The sequence below is a fragment of the Lipotes vexillifer genome, unplaced genomic scaffold (genome assembly GCF_000442215.2).
Source record: "Lipotes vexillifer unplaced genomic scaffold, Lipotes_vexillifer_v1.1 scaffold810, whole genome shotgun sequence".
Classification (NCBI taxonomy): Eukaryota; Metazoa; Chordata; class Mammalia; order Artiodactyla; family Lipotidae; genus Lipotes; species Lipotes vexillifer.
The window spans coordinates 281,252-299,561 of NW_006797357.1; the positions used below are offsets into that span (position 1 = coordinate 281,252).

General features: G+C 35.9%; 1 protein-coding gene across 2 annotated transcripts in view; it reads left to right on the forward strand.

The window, feature by feature from the left end:
* IL6ST (interleukin 6 cytokine family signal transducer) overlaps positions 1 to 18,022 on the forward strand; it is a 31,762-nt gene extending 13,740 nt beyond the window's left edge. The window contains exons 6-15 of one of the 2 annotated variants that reach the window (XM_007469267.1): positions 218 to 377; positions 2,859 to 2,941; positions 4,149 to 4,359; positions 4,938 to 5,120; positions 6,907 to 7,008; positions 7,194 to 7,340; positions 7,870 to 8,010; positions 12,470 to 12,566; positions 16,246 to 16,327; positions 17,182 to 18,022. In XM_007469267.1, coding sequence (XP_007469329.1) covers positions 218 to 377; positions 2,859 to 2,941; positions 4,149 to 4,359; positions 4,938 to 5,120; positions 6,907 to 7,008; positions 7,194 to 7,340; positions 7,870 to 8,010; positions 12,470 to 12,566; positions 16,246 to 16,327; positions 17,182 to 17,919 — 1,944 coding nt within the window. In that variant the 3' untranslated portion in view covers positions 17,920 to 18,022. The remainder of the gene's footprint in view (positions 1 to 217; positions 378 to 2,858; positions 2,942 to 4,148; positions 4,360 to 4,937; positions 5,121 to 6,906; positions 7,009 to 7,193; positions 7,341 to 7,869; positions 8,011 to 12,469; positions 12,567 to 16,245; positions 16,328 to 17,181) is intronic. The other variant, XM_007469268.1, reaches the window with a different exon arrangement.
* The last annotated feature ends 288 nt before the right edge of the window (positions 18,023 to 18,310 follow it).

Consider the following 18,310-nt stretch of genomic DNA (forward strand, 5'->3'; position numbering starts at 1 on the left):
AGTAAGAGATGTTTCTGTATTTCCCAAACCTATTAACTTTACTGATTTTGACTGCTTATTCACTTGCATTTATTTCTCTCCAGAGCTTGAGTCAAATTAGTCTTCTTTCATTAGTTATTAGTCTTATTTCATTAATTAGCTTTTAAAATCTTAGGCAGTTGAGAAGACCTGTAATAAATACCTTTGGGGGTATTTGGTCAATTTGCTTTGATTTCAGATTCCTCCTGAAGATACAGCATCTACCCGATCTTCATTCACTGTCCAGGACCTTAAACCTTTTACAGAATATGTGTTTAGGATTCGTTGTATGAAGGAAGATGGTAAAGGATTTTGGAGTGAATGGAGTGAAGAAGCGAGTGGGTTCACATATGAAGATAGTAAGTAAATAAGTATATGAAGAAAAAAGCATTGGAATTCTGACTATAAATTATGTCTGGTTTTAATAATACAGATCTCATTGCTTCTTATTTTATGATCATTTTATTCAAACTGATATTTTACACTTTTTAAAGGATATCAAGTATAAAATCTAATATGCATTATTGATAGTACAAATCTTTTTGACACCTAATTAAAGAAAATTATGGAATAGTGTCTTAGATACCACGAGAAAACCATTAACGGTTTGTAAATCCAGAACATTTTATTAAAGAAGAGTAGTCCAGAAATATCTCTAACTAGAGAATCACATCCTGAATCGTTAAAATCACCATCTAGCAAAATGTGTTTTAGACCCTCACTATCAAAAAGATATTTGTACTATAGTTTTTATTCATTTTTTCTTTGTTATCAGTACTTAATAAGCCCCTGGAGAAGCATCCTGGCATTTTGGTTGGTTGATTTATTTTCATTTTCCCTTTTTTTCTCATGATAATACAGTGTATATACTGTAGAATCCAAAAGGCATAAAAAGATACACAATGTAAAATAAAATTCCTTCCCCAAAGCAGCTAATGTTAGTAATTTCTTCTGTAGCCATCAAGAAATAATCCTATGGCATAGAGGGTTTTTTTTGTTTTGGGGGGGTTTTTTCCAGAACATTTTCCAATCATGTTCACCCTCTTTAGGTGTCAGTGGCAGCAGCCATGGCTTTCAAACCTTCCCTACCACCTGTATCCCTTCACTTCCATGGAGCTCTTCCAGAGGTTTCATGAGAGTTACATGAATTGAGAATGTCAAAGGCAGAAAAGTAAAGTACCCCTTCTCCACCAAGAATTTTCTCTCATTTTGATAAATGCCAGGAATGAAAGTAATCCTACTATTGCTGGTTTGGGAATCCTCGATCAGATCCCTTTGTCTTGGTCAGGAATTCTTTTTTTTTTTTTTTTTTTAATTTATTTATTTATTTTGGGCTGTGTTGGGTCTTCGTTTCTGTGTGAGGGCTTTCTCCAGTTGTGGCAAGCGGGGGCCTCTCGGATATCGCAGCCTCTTTTGTTGCGGAGCACAGGCTCCGGACTCACAGGCTCAGTAATTGTGGCTCACAGGCCCAGCCGCTCTGCGGCATGTGGGATCTTCCCAGACCAGGGCTCAAACCAGTGTCCCCTGCATTAGCAGGCAGATTGTGAACCACTGCGCCACCAGGGAAGCCCCAGTCATGTATTCTTAAGCGGATATTCTTGGGGCCTTTAAAAGTACTTGGGTCGGGCTTCCCTGGTGGCGCAGTGCTTGAGAGTCCGCCTGCCGATGCAGGAGACGCGGGTTCGTGCCCCGTTTCGGGAAGATCCCACATGCCGCGGAGCGGCTGGGCCCGTGAGCCATGGCCACTGAGCCTGCGCGTCCGGAGCCTGTGCTCCGCAAATGGGAGAGGCCACAACAGTGAGAGGCCCGCATAACGCAAGAAAAAAAAAAAAAAAAAAAAAAAGTACTTGGGTCAGTTTGGGGGAGTTCTTGAACTACTTCAAAATGTTGACAAGATATTGTGGTTAGTACTTGTGTGAGTTTTCTGGAGCGATGGTACATAACCTTGTCAAATCAAAGAGATATCTGGTGTCCAAAAAGTTATGAACCATTGGATTATGCTTTTCTTCAAATTAGTGAAAGAAGCTTCTAGGTCCTCTTTATGTTAGGAACCATTTCCAGCCCATAAAATTTCCTTTATAACTTCATGTTCTTTATTCTTTTGGGGCTCTGCACTGTACTCATGTATATATCTATTTGAACTCCCTGTACCAGCAGCTTTTTCCCCAGCCTTCCTGGTCTGCCTTTCCTCTGTTTTGTCACCTGTAATTAACCTCTTCACGATCAGCACATCACGGCTTAGATTTTATTCAGATCCTTTTTTATTCTGTTGAATACCATATTTTGCAATTATACTTATAAAAATTTTGAATTTTTAAAACCTAATTATCAGCATTTGATGTTTTGTAAAGTGCTTTTTCACATGGTTGGTGATTATTACAACAATCCTGTGAATTCATTTTTATAATATCCCATCACATTGACTCATCCCAACATAAGGTAGTAAACTTATACTACATTTAACTCCATTTATTTTAATTTGTCTTCTATTCTTAAATGTGTGCATTTAGGAGTTTTAAGCATGTATTTAAATATGATTTTTCAGTTTGATTTTTAGCAATAAGAAATAGTGATAAGTCTTTGGTTATTGCTTAGGATATATTTGTACCTTTAAAATTTTAAGATTACAAAAGAGTTTCAATGTAATCTAAATCATCAAGCTATCACCCTGACTAAAGGAAGACCCAGGCATATCATGCTGGGATGGGAAAAGGCTGGTATAAAGAAAGAGTTAGAGACACCATATGATTGGAGGGCAAGAATATTAAGAACAAAGTAAGAGAATAATTTCTAGGATTTTATTTTACTGTTATAATAAAAAGTTTATGTCATCTCTTTAGGACCATCCAAGGCACCAAGCTTCTGGTATAAGATACAGCCGTCTCATACTCATGGCTGTAGATCTGTACAGCTCATATGGAAGGTAAAAAAAAATTGCCTATTTATATTCTTTTATTTCATATAAATATATTTTATATGGTGTTATGAGTGGAGCTTAATTTTTGATATCTATTTGATAACTATTTTTAATAAATAGAAACACAAAGCTTTATATATACTATAAAAAAAGTCAGGTTCCTAAACTACAGGTGATACCTCATATATATTTCAGCATAGTTCTGTGAAAGTTCTGTGAGAAGAGGGGCCTTGGTTTCTTTTTTTTTTATAAATTTATTTATTTATTTTTGGCTGCATTGGGTCTTCATTGCTGTGCACAGGCTTTTCTCTAGTTGCGGTGAGCGGGGTCTACTCTTTGTTGTGGTGCGTGGGCTTTTCATTGCGGTGGCTTCTCTTGTTGCAGGACACAGGCTCCAGATGTGCGGGCTTCAGTAGTTGTGGCGCATGGGCTTAGTTGCTCCGCAACATGTGGGATCTTTCCCGGACAAGGGCTCGAACCCGTGTCCCCTGCACTGGCAGGCAGATTCTTAACCACTGCACCACCAGGGAAGTCCTAGTGGCCTTGGTTTTACCAAACTTTTCTCAGTGCCTCATAGAAAATAATTAATCAATGTTTTGGGTAATCAAAGTGTATGCTGGTAATAGGAAATAAAGTTGTTGTGCACTCCATAAATGTTCATGAGTGGATCATACTAAAGTAAGGTAGAAAGAAAAATACTCAAGACATAAAATAATTTAGGCCAGCATAGCCACAGTGCAGAATTGTGTAGAGAACGAAAGGCTAACAGAATGGTGCTTTCCCTTGTCGTTGACGTCATGCTTTTTTTTTTTTTTTTTTTTTTTTTTTTTTTTTACGTTATGTGGGCCTCTCACTGTTGTGGCCTCTCCCGTTGCGGAGCACAGGCTCCGCGGCCATGGCTCACGGGCCCAGCCGCTCTGCGGCACATGGGATCCTCCCGGACCGGGGCACGAACTGGCGTCCCCTGCATCGGCAGGCGGACTCCCAACCACTGTGCCACCAGGGAAGCCCTGTCATGCTTTTTGAAGTCAGTCTTCATTCAGTGTATAGTAGTTTTACTTCAGTAGTGAGTTCAAAGTAAGGTTGCCAGTCCCTTCCAATTAAATATTTAGAGATTTGACATAATAGCAGAATTTGTGAACATGAAGAAAAACTGATTAACTTTATTCAAGATTTATGAAACACATTTTTTAAATAAATTATTTTATTACAGACATTGCCTCCTTTTGAAGCCAATGGAAAAATCTTGGATTATGAAGTGACTCTCACAAGATGGAAATCACGTTTACAAAATTACACAGTTAACGACACAAAACTGACAGTAAACCTCACAAATGATCGCTACATAGCAACTCTGACAGCAAGAAATCTGGTTGGCAAATCAGATGCATCTGTTTTAACTATCCCTGCCTGGGGCTTTCAAGGTTTGTGTCCCTGAGATGGAGCCTGACTTATGAATGGGAAAGGGTAGTTAGGTATGGACAGGGCTTCTGTAAAAAATTGTAAGTATTCTAAGACTGTCTCTTCAGTGTCAACAGTGATCATATTTTTAGAAGTCAGTCAGCAGCCAAACCTGGTCCATCATTTTGTGGCTCACTTAAACTTTGCAGTAAGCTACTTAATTCATTTAAGCATTTTCTGATTATCTTTTTTAAAATACATTTTTAATGTTTTAGGAACTTTATATGTATATGACTTAAATATATTGTTTTTCTATAGCTTTATCTGTAGCTTTCAAAGAAGAAAAACATTGCAACTTATGTACACAAAACACTTGAAGAACTTTGGGAAAGGAAGAATTTAAGTTCCAAAATAAATCGACTATTTACTTTACATGTAAATTATAATAAAGTGCTTTTATTCATGTAAATACATGTTAATATTATACGCTACAAAAACATGATAGCAAGATCACATGGTTATGGAAAAGAATGTAAAATATTGGAATATCAAATTTTTAAATGTTCATTTATCATATCAGTATTCAAACTTTGTTTTAAAGCTACTCACCCCATAACGGATCTTAAAGCATTTCCCAAAGATAATGTGCTTTGGGTAGAATGGACTGCTCCAAATGAATCTGTAAACAGATATATACTTGAGTGGTGTGTGTTATCAGATAAATCGCCGTGTATCCCAGACTGGCAACAAGAAGACGGTACTGTACATCGCACCTATTTAAGAGGTATACCTGGCTACAAACATTTAAGTTGCTGTCCTTTTTCTAGCTCTTCAGACAGATTTTTCTTTTACATATTCTTTTCTGCTTTGTGGTCCATTGAAAAGATACCCAGTTTATCATAGTTGCTAGTTACGTCTTGTGTACTAGATTTGTGACTCTCAGCAAGTCACACTTAACCTCTCTAAACTGCAGGGTCTGTTTATGGACCAAGTGGGGTTAATACTATCTTCTTGTAATATTCCACTGTTGTTTTGATCATCAAAGGAATGTTCACAAAACTAAAGTAAGAGAAATACAAGATAATTCAACCTCTGTTGCTAATAGTATCTCTGTACCTTATTAAATTCCCTCATCCTTTAATGAGAAAATATTTTCCCTGAGCATCTAGATGGCTTATTAACTTCTTACATAGCTGTTGAAGAAGCGAGGCAGAACTAGAACTTAGATTTCCTTGTCTTTTAAACTGCAAGTACTAATGAAGGACAGAAAGTAATGTATTATAGAGCTCCAAAATGGGTTGCTCTCATTGTAAGATACTACGTATCAAGTGATACAACAACTTCAAAGAGAAAACAAAGCATTCGGTTTGTATGTGTGTAAAGAAGGAAAACCATTAGAATACAGCTACAAATAATATGATTAATCAGAGAAAACATGTTAACAAAGATATACCATATATCTTTATATATAGCCATAAAGTTAATGAGCTTTATTCATAACATAGGCTGTTTGGCCCTCATTAACCTATCATTTAATATATAGTTTTACTAATCCTGGTTGTCCAGTTTATCAACCTTATCCAAATAAAAGCAAGGTGGAGCTAAAGAGGAGCTAGATTGATAATAACTGGACAACAGGAACTTGTACTATAGCATAGCATAGGCTCTGGAGACCTTCAGGTTTTGCAGGTATCCCCACATAGCTCAGTAGGCCTGATAAAACATCACTGTATTACAGCAGAATATAAAAATACTATCTTCTTGATAATATTGAATCATCAAGAAAATTACTCTCTTTAAGAAATCAAAAAAGTGTATGTCACTTCATGCATAATATTTAAGGAAATGTAATTCTTGTTGAAAGTATAAACTTCAGTATAACAAAAAGAAACTTTTTGCTGTTGCGTGCTGAAGGGATAGATAGATTGCTTTGTTAATCTGGAGAGATTATAAATAAAGGAAACATTTAAGGTAATTTTTTCTTTTAAAATTATGTTACTTTCTGGGAGAAATAACACTAATTCTTTTTTTCCCAGTCACCTGACAAACCACAGCCATTAGTGCTTTCCCTAGCTCTGATTAGTGACATCTTGCACTTAGGCAGTTCTCAGAGAAGTAGGTAAAATGTACAAAAATTGCCAAACTCTAAGGAAGACCCAGGATAATTTGTTTTATAAATCCTGAATATAAATGCAATCATTACTTTTATTGACAGTATAAATATTTTTTATTCACTGTATTGGCAGTAAAAGTAACCTTTTATTTTCAAACAGTTTTATTCTGTTAAGCTTGAATCCAGTACACAAAAGGCAATGCTTAACTTTAAAAGTTGCAGTTTTAAAAAAAGGAAAGTTCAGTGGTAATAATTTAATGATGTATGCAAATGTCAAATCATTATTTAGTATACCTGAAATATGTTGTACATCAACTATATTTCAGTTTTTTAAAATGAATGAAAATAAAAGAAAGTTCAGTGGTCGTGAAATTATAATGTAAAAGTAAGTAATGGAATTAATTAGGTTTTTTTCACTATAGGAAAAAAAATGCTTAATCCACTATTCTTACTTTAGGAAACCTTGCAGAGAGCAAATGTTATTTGATAACAGTCACTCCAGTGTATGCTGATGGACCAGGACTCCCCGCGTCTATAAAGGCATACCTTAAACAAGCTCGTAAGTCCAGACCTACTTTCTTTGAAAAATGTTATTTTTTAACTAACAAAGACATTTTATCCCTTTTAAATAAGGATATGTCTTATTATGTTCAAATAATTTCATGATAATGAAATTTTACGAAGTCTTAATGATTTACTAAATTCTAATGATTTTCAGTTGGTAAATACCCTATTCTGTTTCAGCACCTTCCAAAGGACCTACTGTCCGGACAAAAAAAGTGGGGAAAAATGAAGCTGTCTTAGAGTGGGACCAACTTCCTGTTGATGTTCAGAATGGATTTATCAGAAATTATACTATATTTTATAGAACCATCATTGGAAATGAAACTGGTAATAAAACTATATCAGCTATTAAGAATCAGGTGTTTTGGCTTCCCTGGTGGCGCAGTGCTTGAGAGTCCGCCTGCCGATGCAGGAGACGCGGGTTCGTGCCCTGTTTCGGGAAGATCCCACATGCCGCGGAGTGGCTGGGCCCGTGAGCCATGGCCGCTGAGCCTGCGCGTCCGGAGCCTGTGCTCCGCAAATGGGAGAGGCCACAACAGTGAGAGGCCCGCATAACGCCAGGAAAAAAAAAAAAAAAAAAAAAAAAAAAAAAGAATCAGGTGTTTTTTCTTAAGCTTTTTTAAATACTAAAGCTTTAAAATACTAATTTGTCTCACCTTCTTGTGTTATACATCTTAGTATAGCATATTATCCTCAGAAAAGAGATACCTGAGAATATGCTTTATGGTTGCTTTCATGGTCCTATTAAAGAACCATTGTTTTCTAGTAAAATATGTTTTAAGACACTCACAATGTCAAATATAGGCCAAACCAAGCAAGAGTAGTTGAATAAAGCACACTTATTGATTTCTTCCAGCTGTGAACGTGGATTCTTCTCACACAGAATATACGCTGTCCTCTTTGACTAGTGACACTTTGTATATGGTACGAATGGTAGCATATACAGACGAAGGTGGAAAGGATGGTCCAGAATTCACTTTCACTACACCAAAGTTTGGTAAGAAATAATGATGTTTGATCTTTCTTGTTTTCTCTTTTTTCTTTTTAAAATTTAATCAGACTAAAAATGAGCTTAATTTATATGCTAAAATTTTGTTTAAAGTGCATCTTTGTATTCATATAAATGAAGTGTTCATAAATTATGATTTTTATATTGTTGTTTATCTGGTTTTGGTTATTTCTTTACAGAAAATTTTTTCCTTACTTTTTTGTTGTTTCTTTAATTGTCTCTGACTGATTTCACTTGTACTCTGTAAATCCCAAAAGAATTGTGTATCTTTCTAAATCAGTTCACTTTTTCACTGGCAAAACTTGGATGTGGTCTCTTTCTTCACTTGTTCTTCCTCTTACGGGCAGGTTGCTGTAAAGACTAGTCCACCCTTGCAGTCTCATTTCCATACCTCCAGCTCAATCTTTAACCTGCTCAAACCAGGCTTCCAACCCACCACTCCACTGAAACCTCTCTAGTGTCACTCACAGAAGACCCCTTACTTGTCCTATCCAATGCATGCTTTTTAGTCATCTTTTTTTTTCCTACGCTTCCCAGCATATGACCCTGTTGGCCTGTTCATCCTTGAAACTGTCTCTTCCCTTCGTTTGTTTTTCTAATAGCACTCTCCTGAGTCTCCTCCCTGTCTGGTACTTTCTTCTTGGTCTCTTTTAAATGTTCTGTATTCTCCAGAGCTCTGTTCTTGGCACTGTTTTCTTATTTGCCTATTCAAATTCCCTGCCTATGACTTCAGCCATCCTCTCTTCCCTTCTCAAATACATTTTTCCTTCTTTGTTCCATGCCACAACTCTTTGCCAAAGCCAGAAATTTAGGTGCAATTGTAGTAAGTTTCTTCATATCTTTTTCACTTACATAAACCAAGTATCAAGTCCAGTAGATCATGCCTTCTAATTACTGCTTGTGCATGTGCTTTCATAATCTCTTTCTTTGACCCTAAACTTCTCGTCATTTTCCCCACCTTTTTGTCTTCTCCCAGTACGTGGCCCTATACCTTTTCTTGTTTTGGCTATTCCTGTAGCCTTCCTAAAGCAGACTTAAACTACATTCTTTCCTGTATCTACTACATTTTGAATCATTATAGAAATTACCTTATTTTATTGTAATTGTATTTGTAACACCCACACCCAAGCACCAAGACAGTGAATGATAAATAATAAGCTGTTTATCATATAAATAAATAAATCATTCAACCATATTCCTCATTGGTTGAATGATTGCTGAGAGAGCAAATAAGTAGATAAGTGACTACATAAGATAGATATTAAAAGATCCTGAGCTTTGCTGTGATGGCCAATAATAAATATAGGCTATGGGATAAGATTTGTGGTGACATGTTTGTAGAATATATATGTAACAAATACAGGTTTCCCCCGCCATCCAAAAGTAGAGCATTCCTATGAAACCTTTCATAAGCCAGAGTGGTGTAGAGCAAAGAGTATCCCCCACTTTTGGAAAGTTCACATTATGCCACTTCACTTTCACCAAAGACCTATGTTAGTACACTAACAAGCTTTTTTCGTAAATTTATTTCTGTTAGCAAAAACAGACATTAATGTAATTTATGAAAAAAGCTTGTAGTATACTGATGTAGGTCTTTCCTGAAAGTGAAGTGGCATAATGTGAACTTTCCAAAAGTGGGGGGATACCTGTAATATTTGAAATAAAACTCTGTGCCATGATCTTTAAAAAATAGTAATAATAAACTTTAAAAATATTATCCTGATTATAAAAGTAGTGTTCATTATAAGGGATTTAGACTATACAGTAAAATACAAAGAGGAAGAAAAATCACTCCTGATCCCTTATCCAAAATAATCTCAACATATTTATGTATCCTTGTAGTCTTTTCTATGCATACATTTTTTCCAAAAATGAAATCATACTTACTAGTATTACTTCATCATCTGCTTTTTCCTCTGGCCTGTCTATTGTTGTATGGATTCATTATGGCTGCTTCACATGGCATGGAATTTGCTCCCAAGGACAATATAGCTTAGTTGAAGAAATATGGTACAAGTAAACAAAACAAACAGAGAGACATTTGAGCCATGTGGATAGTAAATAGAGCAGGAATTTAAAGGTATCTGTAGTGGGGAGTTTTACCTTCGAAGATTTTGTGGGGAAGACAATACTTGAGCCTTGAAGTTAAGATGTGGACAGATAGGAAGAAGAAGGCATCTTAGTTCAGCATGAGCAAAGGCCCAAGGCATGAAAACATAGTAAGCAGAAGTTCAGCACCAGTAAAGGAGAGGATCTTCCTGAATTTAATTTGGCATATGTATGAGAACCTTAGCATTCAGGAATTAATATTTCCCAACCTATAGTTTATTCCTGAGCCTTTATCTGATTTCTTGGTTCCTATCATGCTTTGTAGAAGGTAAAGTTACTTACAAAGGGATACGTGTGGTGGAAAGATAAGACTAAGTGAATACTGTATTACTGTAGTACTACTTTCATACATTTTTCCTGTAAAAGACTAGTTACAGGGGGCTGGAGGAGTTGACCAGAAACAACCATAGGTAAATCATTAAAAAAATCTCTAATATAAATTGTCCCAATTAGTGATTCATTTGATTAATAAGTCCTCTTTTATTTTATTTTTTATACATCTTTATTGCAGTATAATTGCTTCACAATACTGTGTTAGTTTCTGTTGCACAACAGAACGAATCAGCCACATGCATATACTTGTCCCCATATCCCCTCCCTCTTGAGCCTCCCTCCCCTACTCCCTATCCCACCCCTCTAGGTCATTGCGAAGCACTGAGCTTATCTCCCTGTGCTATGCGGCTGCTTCCCACCACCCAACTATTTTACATTTGGTAGTGTATATATGTCGATGCTACTCTCACTTCACCCCAGCTTCGCCCTCCCACCCCATGTCCTCAAATCCATTTTCTCTGTCTACCTCTTTATTCCTACCCTGCAACCAGGTTTATCAGTACCTTTTTTTTTTTTTTAAAGATTCCATATATATGCGTTGGCATACAGTATTTGTTTTTCTCTTTCTGACTTACTTCACTCTGTATGACAGACTCTAGGTCCATCCACCTCACTACAAATAACTCAGTTTCGTTTCTTTTTATGGCTGAGTAATATTCCATTGTATATGTCTGCCACATCTTCTTTATCCATTCATCTGTCAGTGGACAATTAGGTTGGTTCCATGTTCTGGCTATTGTAAATAGTGCTGCAGTGAACATTGTGGTACATGTCTCTTTTTGCATTATGGTTTTCTCAGGGTATATGTCCAGTAGTGGGATTGCTGGGTCATATGGTAGTTCTATTTTTAGTTTTTTAAGGAACCTCCATACTGTTTTCCATATTGTATCAATTTATGTTCCCACCAACAGTTCAGGAGGGTTCCCTTTTCACTACACCCTTTCCAGCATTTACTGTTTCTAAATTTTTGATAATGGCCATTCTGACCAGCATGAGGTGATACCTCATTGTAGTTTTGATTGCAGATAGGGATTCATGTGGTATTTAGGAATCTCAGGCTTGCTGCGTTTTAGATATTATTCCTACTTCTGCCACTCCTTGTGCCTGTTAAGATTCTCCTAAAATCCTTAGCCCTATGTCAGATTTATCATCTTCTTGAAAATAGTAAATAACTATTAAAAATTTTGCCTGAATTTTACATTTTTATTCCTTATAGAAGATTACATTTATAGTGCAATTATTGAGATTGTTTAAAGCTTTTCCAGGGACTTCCCTGGTGGCGCAGTGGTTAAGAATCTACCTGCCAATGCAGGGGACACAGGTTCGATCCCTGGTCCAGGAAGATCCCACATGCCACAGAGCAACGAAGCCCGTGCGCCACAACTACTGAGCCTGCGCTCTAGAGCCCGTGTGCCACAACTACTGAAGCCCGCGTGCCTAGAACCCGTGCTCTGCAACAGGAGAAGCCAGCACGATGAGAAGCCTGCGCACCGCAACAAAGAGCAGCCCCCGCTCGCAGCAACTAGAGAAAGCCAGCACACAACAACAAAGACCCATCGCAGCCAAAAATTAATTAATTAATTAATTTTAAAAAAGAAAAAACTTTTCCAATTCTACCCAGTAGTTCTAGAACTCAAAGATAAGCTTTTGCTGAGATTCTGCTGAGTGCAGACCATAAATGTAATAAATAGGTTGGAAAGCTCTTACCAGGTAGATAGATTATCTATCCAATAAACTGAACTAATCAATTTATTCCCCCAGCCAACATATATTTTATGCATACTATGTGGTCAGGTTACTGTGTAAGGTGTAAGTAGCTAGGATATGATTTACCAAGGGGGAAGGGAGGGGGGAGAGAAACACCTTTAAGTTTGAAAAGGTTGTAAAAAAATATTAGGATGGTGTTTCGTCTTTTCAACAGTAATCTGGTTGGGAAGTTGCATTATTTCTCTTTAGCATATGTGTCAACAGTTATTTTCTTTCTTTCCCCTTTCTGTTTCTTTAGCTCAAGGAGAAATTGAAGCTATTGTTGTACCTGTTTGCTTAGCATTCCTATTGACAACCCTTTTGGGAGTATTATTCTGCTTTAATAAGCGAGACCTGTAAGTACCCGTATTCATATTTTTGCCTTTTCCCCCACCTTTATTGATCAATAATTTACATGCAAAGAAATTCATCCATCTTAAGTGTACAGTTTAATGAATTTTTGTAACTGTATATAGATGTATAACTACCACCACACTCAAGACAGAGAACATTTCCATCACTCTAAAAAGTTTCTTCATTCTGTTTTGTACTCTGTCCTCTCCCGCAGCCCCTGGCCCCAGCAATCACAGATCTACTTTCTCTGGTTGCAGTTTTAACCTTTTCTAGGATTTCACATATATGGAATCAAACAACATGTAATTTTTTGTGTTTGATGTCTTTCACTTGACATATTTTTGAGATTCATCCATGTTGTTGCATATACTAATATTTTTCTTTTTATTGCTGAATAGTATTCTGTAGTATAGAGATATCAAAATTTGTTTACCCGTACATCTATTATGAAAGTTTAGGTTGTTTCTTTGATTTTTGGCTATTATGAATAGCTAAAATACGTATGTGTTGTTATGAACATTCACATACAGATCTTTGTGTGACGATATATTATCATTTATCTTGAGTAAATACTTAGTAGTGGGATTGCTGGGTCATACGGTAAGTGCATATTTAACTTTATAAGAAGCTGTCAAACTGTTTTCCAAAGTGTTTGTACCATCTTGTATTCCCAAGAGCAATGTGAGAGTTCCATTTGTTCCATATCATCCTCAATTCTTGGTACTGACAAGGTTTTTAATTTTAGCTATTCCTTCTCATGGGTTTGTAGTGCTATCTCATTGTGGTTGTAACTTCTGTTTCCATGATAACTAGTAATAGATCTTTTCATGTGCTACCTATACATCTTCTTTTGTGGTGTGTCTTTTGAAATCTTTTGCCCATTTTTAAATTGGGTGATTTGTCTTGTTAATATTGAGGTTTAAGAGTTCTTTATATATCTGGTTACAAACTTTTTGTCAAATATATGTTTTGCAAATTCTGAACTGTGGCTTGCCTTTTTATTCTCTTTTAACTGTGACTTTAGAAAAGCAAAACTTTAATTTTGATCAAGTCCATTTTATCAGGGTTTTGTTTTTTTTTTAACGGTTCTTGCTTTTTATGTCCTGTTTAAGAAATCTTTGCCTAACCCAGTGTCACAAATATGTTCTCCTATATTTTCCTCTAGAAGTTTAATCATTTTAGCTCTGTGCTGTGATCTATTTAGAATAAATTTTTGTGCATGTTGTGAAGTCAGGGTCAAAGTTTTTTTCCATAGATAATCTAGTCATTCCCAGCATCATTTATTGAAAAGGCTATCTTTTCCTATTGAATTATCTTGAACCTTTGCCAAAATCAATTATCCATATAAGTCTGGATCTATTTGTGGACTCTCAATCCTGTTCCGTTTTTCTATATGTCTGTTCATCCTGATAACACGTGGTCTTGATTTATTATAGCTCTCTAGTAAAGTTTTGAGACCAGGTAGTAGAATTCCTCCATTTTTTTTCAAAATTATTTTTGCTAGGTTGCCTTTTCATGTAAATTTTAATATCAGCTTATAAATTTCCTTTAAAAATCTGTTAGAATTTTTATTGGAATTTTATTGAATCTGTCCATCAGTTTAGGGGAAAATGCAATCTGAACATGAGTTCATATGTTCATGAGTCAAATAAATCTTTCAGTACGTGAACGTGGTATATCTCTATACTTATCTTGGTTCCTTTTGCAATGTTTTGTAGTTTTCAGGCCTTGCACATCTTATGTTAAATTTATTTCTTCCTAAGTGTTTTTTTCTGTGTGCTATTATAAATAGAATTTAAAATTTTTTATTTTCTAATTGTTCATTGCTAGTATATTGAAAAGTACAGTTGATCTTGTAAATATATTGGTCTTGTGTACTGAGATCTTCATAAATTAATTTAGTCACTTTTTAGATTTTCAACATGCACAATCATCCTGCCTGCAAGTAAAGATTCCAGTCTTTATACTTTTAGTTCTTTTCATTATTGTACTGGCTAAGACCTTCAGTACTATGTTGAATAGAAGTGGTAAGAGCCAACATCTTTCCATTATTCCCAATCTTAGGCGAAAAAACGTTCAGCCTTACACCATTGCGTGTTATATTAGCTGTAAGTTGAGGAAGTTCTTATATTTATGTTTTGCTAAGAGTTTTTGTCATGAATGGATATTGAATTTTGTCAAATGCTTTTGCTGCATCTGTTGAGATGAGCTTACGATTTTTCTCCTTTCATAAATATGAATTTTATTCATTGATTTTCAGGTGTTATACCTTGCATTCCTTGGATTTTGCTAGATTCGGTGTGTTAATTTTTGCATTTTTATGTTCATGAGTGATATTGGTTTGTCCTTTTTGTGGTGTCATTGTGTAGTTTTGGATTCAGGGTAATACTAATTATCTCATAAAATGAATGGCCTCAGGACATATTACCTCTATTTTCTGGGAGAGTGTGTAGGGTTGGTATTATTTCCTCTTTAAATGTTTGATAGAACTCACAAATGAAGCCATCTGGACCTGCTATTTTCTTTGTGGGGAGGTTTTTAATTAAAAATTGAATTTCTTACAAGTATAGGGCTATTGAAGTTTTCTTTTTCAATCTGTTTTGGTAATTGGTGTCTTACAAGGGATTCATCCTTTTTTTTCTTTTTTTTTTGGTTGGTCAGTTCATTTAGGTTGTTAACTTTATTGCTTTTTATATTATGTCCAGATTTCATAGTTGTTCCTGCAGGGCAGTCTGTTAGGATCTTATTACTCATCTTTATTTGAACTTATTCTCAAGATGACTCATTTCCTGTGTACCTATGTACACTATGGACCTCTAATGTTGGGCTAGGGACTGTATTAAGGTAAACATATTTAAATAGATTTTTTATGATGGGGGATATCCTGAATTCATTGTTAGCCTTTTTTCTTCCTTGTGAAAAATCAAATTTATTTTATCTTGTACCAATGTGAAAATTGAACATTTTTGGGGTTTTGTTTTGGGGAGAGAAGGTATACCGCAATTTTTTGTGACCCTGGCTAAAGTTTTTAAGTGTTACTGTTGTTGTTTGTTTGTTTTAATTTATTTATTTTTGGCTGCATTGGGTCTTCGTTGCTGCGCACAGGCTTTCTCTAGTTACGAACAGAGGCTACTCTTCGTTGCAGTGCATGGACTTCTCATTGTGGTGGCTTCTCTTGTTGTGGAGCATGGGCTCTAGGCGCACAGACTTCAGTCATTGTGGCACGCGGGCTCTAGAGCACAGGCTCTGTAGTTGTGGCACACCGACTTAGTTGCTCCACAGCATGTGGGATCTTCTCAGACCAGGGCTCGAACCCGTGTCCGCTGCATTGGCAGGCAGATTCATAACCGCTGCACCACCAGGGAAGCCCTTTATGTGGTTTTTATTGCAGACTTTAATTTCAGAGATTTTTAAAAATCGAATACTGATTACCAGCTTTAGTCTTATAAACAAACACTTTTTCTTTAAGGATAAAGATCCTTATGCCTTTTTAACAGTATTTCTTTTTCTGTTGGTTACAAGAAAAATAACGGTTTTGTTAGCTTTGGGATACAGTAGGTATTTTTTGTTTATTTAATTGGTTTGATTCTTAAGATTCTTGGATGATAATGTTTAGAAATAGGGACTATTCATTGTTTATTACATGTGGTTCTACATATGCGATATTTCTTTTCTCTCCAGAATTAAAAAACACATCTGGCCTAATGTTCCAGATCCTTCAAAGAGTCATATTGCCCAGTGGTCACCTCACACACCTCCAAGGGTAAGATAAAATATTTCTGACTTACTTGTAATACACAGGCATATTAGGATATATTGTAGAGTTCAAGCAAAAGATAATCGGACTGAATCGAAAAGCAGATGAAAATAGTACATAAATGAGAATTTTAGTCAAAATTTAAAATAATACTTATGTATTCTAGGAGTTTATTATCACCATAGCATATTTGTCCTTATAGTCCCAATTCTATTTAGTATACATTAAAAATATTTGATTGAACTTGTAAGTTGAAAACCTACTATGTTTTAATGCTGCTATGTGATAATTCTGTTGTAAGGCAAGCATTTTAGATTATATATTAAAATAAAATTTTAAATCTACCATTTTAACATGATTAAACGGCTTCTGGAAACCTACAGTAAATTCCTTGAACTTCCCTAAAGGGGAAATGATTTGTACTTATTATCTTCTGACAGTCCTTTAATTTTAGATTAGCAGATTGAAATGTATATCCTATGAAACTTCATTCATTTGAGTTTGATTTAATGTTTTCCTCATTTTTCTATCCAATTAATCCTAGGCTGCCCAGACTAGGCATGCAGTATGAAATTTTATTTCTAGACCTTTAAGTAAGTTTATCAAAATGTAACACTAACAATATTGATTTAGAATTCTGAGGAAATAGTCTAATTCATGCTTTTTAGAATCATTTCACAATATCCTTGATTCACGTGAGTTAGTTAGTGATATAGATTATCTCTGCACCATTAAAAGTTACTGAGAAGTTTCAGAGATTCATTACTCTGTGGCTTTAACTAATATGTCATATGTAATTATTTCAGAGTTTCTAAATGAACATGCACCATAGGTAATAATTCATTTTCTCTCTTTCTTAGCATTTTAATTCAAAAGATCAAATGTATCCAGATGGCAATTTCACTGATGTAAGTGTTGTGGAAATAGAAGCAAATGACAAAAAGCCTTTCCCAGAAGATCTAAAATCATTGGACCTATTCAAGAAGGAAAAAATTAATACTGAAGGACACAGCAGTGGTATTGGAGGGTCTTCATGCATGTCATCTTCTAGGCCAAGCATTTCTAGCAGTGATGAAAATGAATCTGCACAGAACACTTCGAGTACTGTCCAGTATTCCACTGTGGTACATAGTGGCTACAGACACCAGGTGCCATCGGTCCAAGTCTTCTCAAGATCCGAGTCCACCCAGCCCTTGTTAGATTCTGAAGAACGGCCAGAAGATCTACAGCTGGTAGATAATGTAGATGGCAGTGACAGCATTTTGCCCAGGCAACAGTATTTCAAACAAAACTGCAGTCAACATGAAACCAGTCCAGATATTTCGCATTTTGAAAGGTCAAAGCAAGTTTCATCAGTCAGTGAAGGAGATTTTGTTAGACTTAAACAGCAACAGATTTCAGATCATATTTCACAGCCCTATGGATCTGGGCAAATGAAAATGTTTCAGGAAGTTCCTGCAGCAGATGCTTTTGGTCCAGGCACCGAGGGACAAGTAGAGAGATTTGAAACAGTTGGGATGGAGGCTGCGATTGATGAAGGAATGCCTAAAAGTTACTTACCACAGACTGTAAGACGAGGCGGCTACATGCCTCAGTGAAGGACTAACTCCTGTTACAACTTTGGAAGTACCTGTAAAGTAAAGCTAAAAGTATTTTATCTGTGATTTCAGATCTTCACTCACTGAAGATGATCATTTGCCCTTAAGGACAAGAAGGTACTGTCCTCCCATGTGGGCTGTTTCCATTCCAGAATATCTGGGATTTGACTTAAAGCACTACATAAACTGATTTCATCCTCCAAATAGCTGAATGACTTTGTGCTGTTTCAGGATGTTTGTTTGCACTGAAGAAAAACAAAGCTTGTCTGAAATTTATAAAGTGAAACTTTTTGTTTTGCTATCTAGAAAACAGAGGGTATTTAAATTAAAAGCAGCGGTAAACTTAGCACAGCTATACTGATTTTAACGAGAATAGTCATCAAATAGCATA